This window comes from Coregonus lavaretus (genome assembly GCF_964263955.1).
Source record: "Coregonus lavaretus genome assembly, chromosome: 7".
NCBI lineage: Eukaryota > Metazoa > Chordata > Actinopteri > Salmoniformes > Salmonidae > Coregonus > Coregonus lavaretus.
The window spans coordinates 52,247,370-52,254,853 of NC_139994.1; the positions used below are offsets into that span (position 1 = coordinate 52,247,370).

Below are 7,484 nucleotides of genomic sequence, written 5' to 3' on the forward strand. Positions count from 1 at the left end.
TTAAGAAACATACAGTAAGACCTTTAGGGAAGTCATAACATGTGATGCTATTTCCGTTTTCAAAACACCATGTTGCACAACCAACATGTGGCGAAGAAGTGGTAAAGATCGAGTAAGTCGACAGAAACCAAAGCATTTCTAGGTGTCTTTCGATCTGTCCTTCCTCCAACACTGTGTGCAGGCCCACAGTCAGGGGAGTGGTCTGATCATCAAAAATGGACTGAGCTAAACCACAACTTCCCCCCTGCTCTACCCTGGATTTCTTTGCAACACTTCGTCATCACCACACTAAAACAACTGACTAGTCAGCCCTGCTCAACCTGTATGCTGGTTACTGACTGAGCAGTCTGACGTCCGGTAAAAATAAAGCTTGTTGCCGCTGCCTACTGTCCTGTTGTATCCTTGTTGCTGTGATGATGGGAGACAGATTCCCGTTTCTTTCAGCTCTTCCTCTGTGGATGAGCTTTGGCAGTGCTGGTGAGTCTGGAGTTTGATTAGTACAAACCTCTTGATGTTTGGTTATTGACCTGGGCTATGAAAGTTATTTATTTGTGGGATTAACATGAGTTTAACTTTTTGATTAATATAATCCACTGGAAGAAATATTTTAAAGTCAAGTAAATTATAAAGTATCATAGTGAGTCCCATGATTGAGATCAGGGCTCACATCCACAAAGCATCTCAGAGTAGTGCTGATCTGGGCTCCCGAGTGGCGCAGTGATCTAAGGCACTGCATCTCAGTGCTTGAGGCGTCACTACAGACCCCCTGGTTCGATTCCAAGCTCTATCACAACCGGCCATGATTGGGAGTCCCATAGGGCGGCGCACTATTGGCCCAGCGTCGTCCGGGTTTGGCCGGTGTAGGCCGTCATTGTAAATAAGAATTATTAACTGACTTGCCTAGTTAAATAAAGGTAAAATAAAATAAAAATCTAGGATCTGCCAATATAATCTTATTCATTATGATCTACAAGGCAAAACTGATCCAAGATCAGCACTCCTACTCTGAGATGCTTTGTAGATACGGGCCCTGATCTCATGGAGTCCAGCAAATAACATAGTTCGAGTTACAAATACCGGTACATCGTGTTCAAATCTTTTCACTGAAGACTGACATACAGTACCAGCCAAAAGTTTGGACACACCTACTCATTCAATGGTTTTTCTTTATTTTTACTATTTTCTGCATTGTAGAATAATAGTGAAGACATCAGAACTATAAAATAAAACATATGGAATCATGTAGTAACCAAAAATCTCAAATTTGGACTCCAGACCAAAGGATACATTTCCACCGTTCTAATGACTATTGCTCATGTTTCTTGGCCCAAGCAGGTCTCTTCTTATTGGTGTCCTTTAGTAGTGGTTTCTTTGCAGCAATTCGACCATGAAGGCCTGATTCACACAGTCCCCTCTGAACAGTTGATGTTGAGATGTGTCTGTGACTTGACCTCTGTGAAGCATTTATTTGGGCTGCAATTTCTGAGGCTGGTAACTCTAATGAACTTATCCTCTGCAGCAGAGGTAACTCTGGGTCTTCCATTCCTGTGGCGGTCCTCATGAGAGCCAGTTTCATCATAGCGCTTGATGGTTTTTGCGACTGCACTTTAAGAAACTTTCAAAGTTCTTGAAATGTTCCATCTTGACTGACCTTCATGTGTTAAAGTAATGATGGACTGTCGTTTCTCTTTGCTTATTTGAGCTGTTCTTGCCATAATATAGACTTGGTATTTTACCAAATAGGGCTATCTTCTTCTGTATACCCCCCTACCTTGTCAGAACATAACTGATTGGCTCAAACACACTAAGAAGGAAACTAACTTTTAAGAAGGCACACCTGTTAATTAAAATGCATTCCAGGTGACCATCTCATGAAGCTGGTTGATAGAATGCCAAGAGTGTGCAAAGCTGTCATCAAGGCAAAGGGTGGCTATTTGAAAAATGTCAAATATAAAATCATATTTTGATTTGTTTAACACTGTTTTGGTTACTACATGATTCCATGTGTTATTTCATAGTTTTGATGTCTTCACTATTATTCTACAATGTAAAAATAAAGAAAAGCCTTGAATAAGTAGGTGTGTCCAAACTTTGGACTGGTAGTGAAGGTCCGTCAGTGAAAAGATTTCAATGTAATGTATCGGTATTTGGAACTCGTTAAATATTATTTTGTTACTATTATGAATTATCAACCATTTCGTTGATAGAAACCCTGTAGCGACATGTTTACAATAATAATTATTGAAGTGGGTAAGATGATCATTTCTCCTTCCTGTCTGTAAATGGTTTTGCACATGACTGTTTTAACCTAGTTTTAGAAATAGATTTTTCATTATGACAAACTGGAGTTTGGAGCAAAACATTTCTTGTATATTAGTGTAGGATTGGTGATTCTGACATTTTCTCTATAGAGGGTAAAACGATGTCTGAGATGTCAAACAGTTAACTATTGGTTAGATGGACCGAATGTGTGTAAAAGATTTTAAAAAGAAAAGAAAAAAGGATAGGGCTCAATTCTAGTTTCGGTGCCATTTCTGTGAAAGCAGAAGCGAAGCAGTGGCCACATTGGTCCTCTAACATTTGATACTGAAGAAAGAATGTGATGGCATTACTTTTTCATGGCACTGGTATGCACTGACGAAATATCAGCACCATCTACATGGTCCACACACACACACACACACAGAAGATTACACTATATCTAAGCATCAGTGTAAGTGTACTGCACCTATATGCATGCATATACTATCAGTTATCCATATTGAGTGTTTTCTTCCACATAGCATTCTCTATTTAAATCTACAGCTGTTTTCTGAGGCTAACAGATAAGCGGAAAAGAAACAAAAATAGGTTATAAATCAACCACATCACCCTAGTCCCCCCTCAGTTGCACACACACACCAGACCGAGAATAGAGATAAAATAATCACATTTTCCATATGAGAACTGAGAGACACTCCATGTGAATGTGATGATTATTATGCCTACTTGTCAGTACAGAATGATATTAACCAAGATCCTTTTTGACATGGTGTGGATAGGAGTAGGTAGGTACTGTACCAGCCAAACAGGTAATGAAAGATGACCGTGAGATCTGCATGACAGACTGAGATTACTGGTGGTCACTTGCAATAACGGATATTATCTGGTTGTTTATACATTTGACTCATTTAGCAGACGCTCTTATCCAGAGCGACTTACAGTTAGTGAGTGCATACACTGGCCCCCCGTGGAAAAACGAACCCACAACCCTGGCGTTGTAAGCGCCATGCTCTACCAACTGAGCTACACGTGGCCTATCTTAGTTACATGCACTGTAAGTCGCTCTGGATAAGAGCATCTGCTAAATGACTAAATTGGTGGTCAAACCTCAGAGAACCATCCTGTAAATAGAAATTATTCTCCTCTGTCCTCAGCGGCCCTGGGTGAGCCTCAGATCTGCTACATCCTGGACGGCATCTTGTTTCTGTACGGTATCATCCTTACTGTGCTCTACTGCAGGATCAAGGTACAGCTGCCTTGCCTTCTACACTCTATAAATAGTTGTATACCCTTTCCCCAGATACTGTAAATGCCTCATCACAATTATATCTCTGAGATCTACCGACAGTGCCTTAGACTTCATGGTATAGTTTCTGCTCTGACATGCACTGTCAACTGTGGGACCTTATATAGACAGGTGATGTGTTTCTTTCTGAATCATGTCCAAACAGTTGAATTGGTCAAAGGTGGACTCCAATCAAGTTATAGTAACACCTCAAGGATGATCAAAGGAAATTGGATGCACCTGAGCTCCATTTGGAGTGTCATAGCAAAGGGGTGTGAATACTTATGTAAATTAGATTTCTGTATTTCATTTTCAATAAATTAGCAAAACAATTCTAGAAACATGTTTTCACTTTGTCATAGGTATTGAGGTATTGTGTGTAAATTTAATCCATTTTTAATTCAGGCTGTAACAACAAAATATGGAATAAATCAAGGGGTATGAATACTTTATAAAGGCACTGTAGATCTGAAAGATGTGGATAGGTATAAACACTGATCTAAAAACCAATGTTCTCTGCAGTATGACTATGGGTATAAACAATATGGTAGTAGCTCCACCTTGTCCTCTGGAAAGTTAGGTGGAATTTTCACCATATTACTTATACTTATCCAACCCATCCAATCGTTTCAGATCTACACAAATGCCTGTAACAGCTTGCGGTTGTTTCAGTTTTATCGGTCTGTTTGTCTTACCTCTATCTTTCAACACTCAGTATTTCACACAGATGGCTCCGGTGACTGGGACTGGGACAGCAAAGCCAGTGGTGAGAAACCCACAGTAACATGATCTACACTGTTAAATCCCATTAAACAAGCCCCCATGACACCCAGATACATAAAAACTAGCCCCTGCAGTTGGCTGGGGATCAAATCAATGTAATGCGAGATATATCTAGTCCTGTACAACGCAGACAGACACATCTATAGCTTTACAGTGGGTTCGGGTCAGTGAGGGATTTTAACATTAAACCTTATTTTTCACACCCTTTCTACAAAAAAAACATGCCACACCTGCACACACACACACACACAAGCACATCCTGTTTCAAGGTGTTGTGAATGTGTAGACTAAACAGTTGGGTTGGTAAATGAATGGATTAGAAAGTAGAGTATAAAGAGAGTTCACATTAATAGGGATTTAGTCATTTTCCTCTGTGTTTGACTTTTCTAATGGTGTTCCTCTTTCACTCTGACACAGAATGCAGATGAGAGCATCTATACGGTGAGTTGGTGATGATGGTGATCTTAGTTGATGTGTGGAATTTCAATTGTAGGTCCTTGCGTAATGATATTTTTTCTCTGTTCTTTCTCTCTTTCCTATCTCAGGGACTGACCCGTCATGCTACAGACACCTACGAGACCATCGGTCAGAAGAAGAAAGGTTTGAACTAGTTGAGGATGAAGAGTTGAAGAAAGAGAAAGTTTTACTCTTTCCATCTGTTAAATCACCTTTGTCTTTGCAGGCATTTCCCATGTCTCTTATGTATTTTATTTATCATAGCTTTTGAGCGAAAATGTAGACATGTATTTTTATTTTATTTTTTGTTACATTTATTTGCAATTCATATGTGAAAGCCTCCTTTGTATGCTGAGGTATGTGTCTCCAAAGAGAGAGAGACGTGAGAACTGCAAAATATGGAAGAAGTTGAGCTGTGGGTAAATATTTCTTTATGATTGTTTTGACAGTAATATTCAAAAATATGCATAAAACAATATGCGCATTTTCCCACCAGAGATGTTATCATCAAACTGTTTTTTTTGTGGATAAAATGCTGTGCGTGATGATGTAGTGCACATAAAAATGACTTTTACCGTTACATTCCCATGTACCGAATGAAAAATATAATTTCCATCGCATTTTCAACTCTACTGATGGTTTGTCACAAAAACTGTTGCATTATATAGCAAATGTACCCGATCTGGTCATGGCACATGCGCTCTACCCAACACCTAGCAGATCAGTGCGGGTAGGCTACCTATTATGAGATCATTATGGATAAGAGCGATATTATTTGTATTGGTCAAACCTAAGCATCGATCATCATGTCACCAGAATAAGACCCTCGATGTTAATTGTAAAGGATCAGCAAGCTCATTACCTTGCACATTCACCACCCTGTGAAGTTCATAATATATTTCCTCTGTAGCCTGATAAACTGCATGCTTTCCCGAGTCGTAGTGGGAGAACCACACAACATATCATCTCGTGACTCCCAAGTTTACTTCATCCACATGAAATGGTTGGATGGAAACCTTGTTTGTGTCCTCTTTGTATGATACTAAGTTTTAGCTTGAGATTTATGTTTTTGGTATTTTCAAAACGTCTCAAATATTTTTTCTATAGATTAATATACAGTTTTATCAAATCATATACAGTTTTTAACTCTTGAAATTGGTGTTCTGGGTATATTTTTGGTATTTTCAAAGTTTCTACGGTGCTTTTATAATACATTCTAATAAAATATCAAAATGATGGGTCTGTGGTAGGCTATCTTGATCTTCTCTTTTCACACAGTTGATGTATCTAGCTCACGCTATTTCAGAGGCTCATTTCCGTTACACCAACTCCATGGCAACTGATCCTGCCCCCGGCCACACACTGTCCGACTCACATCCTGTCTGTGTGTGCGGGCGCGGTCTTGGCGGTTCTGCAGCCCTAGCCGAGACAAATGTCTTTGCCTATACCCCCGCGAAAATAGAATAGTCCCAGCAAGCAAAATAACATTGAAAAGAAGTCTAAAATATGTATTTTTCCAGACTTTGAAGTTGGGTTTATTTTAGGTTCTGAATGAAAGTTGAAAATATGTATTTTCCGGATGTTAAAAATACGTAATTTCCGGATGTTGAAATCAGGTTCATTTTCGGTTCTGAATTAAAGTTGAAAATACATCGTAATGAAGAGTAAAGTAGGATACAGTACATTATACTGTGCTGAACTATACTTTTCTTTACTGTACTGTATTCTGCTGTCATCTACTGTGCTGTCCAAAGTTGTGAAACATAGATGTCTATGATTGGTTCAGATTTGGTCCATGGATGTTGAAATCAAGGCCGGTCTGGACCCCACATTTTATTTGATTCGGCGCCATTTAGGTTAGGCTATTTGATCGGAGAAACGTGCATAATGTAAAAAGTGTCTCATGACATTGTCAAATATGATCTCCACTCCAGTCTGTAGGCTAAAGAGAATACCATATACTCTTTCTACCATAGGCTATATGCTACATGATTTATGTTAGACCATTTATGTTAGACCAATGTAACCAAACGTAGGGGGGGAGGGGGGGGGGGGTTCTCTACTATACTGTTCAACCAATCCAGTAAATGTGGAGGAATAGGTAAGATGGAGTCCAAACCTTAAGAAAGTCAAAAAGCGGAAGTCGTGTTATAGGCTCTCTTTCCATTTCCCCTGAAAAGCGGAACATCCGGTTGTTGGCCTGGGGATTTGGCAGAGGCTAACGTGCTGACCACACCGCACGCATTGCAAAATACATTTACACATACATGTTATTCAATCATTGCACCTAGACTGCTCGCGCACGTCAACGGTTCTATTTGTGACGCTCAACGCGCTGCAAGTCCTGTCTCTCCCATCTCCTCATTGGTGTTTAGGAGCATATACCGACGTGGGTGATTGAAAGATGAACTGAGGTCTACGCTCCAGTCCAGTTGGCTGTGGTAATGCACCATAAAGTTGGTTGCCAACCGCCATATAAAGTCCAAATAAGAAGAAGAAGCCTGAAGGAGGAGAGATTACTCGAAAACAAACTTTTACCGTTTTATCTGTGGATTAATTGTCGGAGTAGAGGACCTTGTCCATTTCAGATAAAATAACAACCCAATATATCAATGTTTATATCCCAGGACAAATTAGCTAACAGCAAGCTAGCTAGCTAAATTGCCATAAATGTTTAATGCTTTTCGACCTGTCCCCA

The 7,484-nt window shown here is 39.7% G+C and overlaps 1 protein-coding gene across 2 annotated transcripts; it reads left to right on the forward strand.

Moving 5' to 3' along the window:
- Positions 1-322: 322 nt before the first annotated feature.
- On the forward strand, positions 323-6,024 carry LOC311132805 (high affinity immunoglobulin epsilon receptor subunit gamma-like). Of its 2 annotated transcripts, none has more exons than XM_084166145.1 (5): positions 323-477; positions 3,417-3,508; positions 4,263-4,313; positions 4,748-4,771; positions 4,876-6,024. In XM_084166145.1, the coding sequence occupies exons 1-5, from the start codon at positions 414-416 to the stop codon at positions 4,939-4,941; spliced, it is 297 nt and encodes a 98-aa protein (XP_084022271.1). In that variant the 5' UTR covers positions 323-413; the 3' UTR covers positions 4,942-6,024. The 2 variants fall into 2 exon arrangements, with proteins under 2 accessions (XP_084022271.1, XP_084022272.1); XM_084166146.1 differs by having other exon boundaries at positions 4,275-4,313.
- Positions 6,025-7,484: the final 1,460 nt, after the last annotated feature.

Coding starts and splice junctions, on each gene's coding strand:
- LOC311132805 (XM_084166145.1), top strand. CDS start 414: ATGATGGGAGACAGATTCCCGTTTCTTTCAGCTCTTCCTCTGTGGATG. Junction 3,509..4,262: donor TGCTCTACTGCAGGATCAAG/GTACAGCTGCCT, acceptor TTCAACACTCAG/TATTTCACACAGATGGCTCC. Junction 4,772..4,875: donor CAGATGAGAGCATCTATACG/GTGAGTTGGTGA, acceptor TTCCTATCTCAG/GGACTGACCCGTCATGCTAC.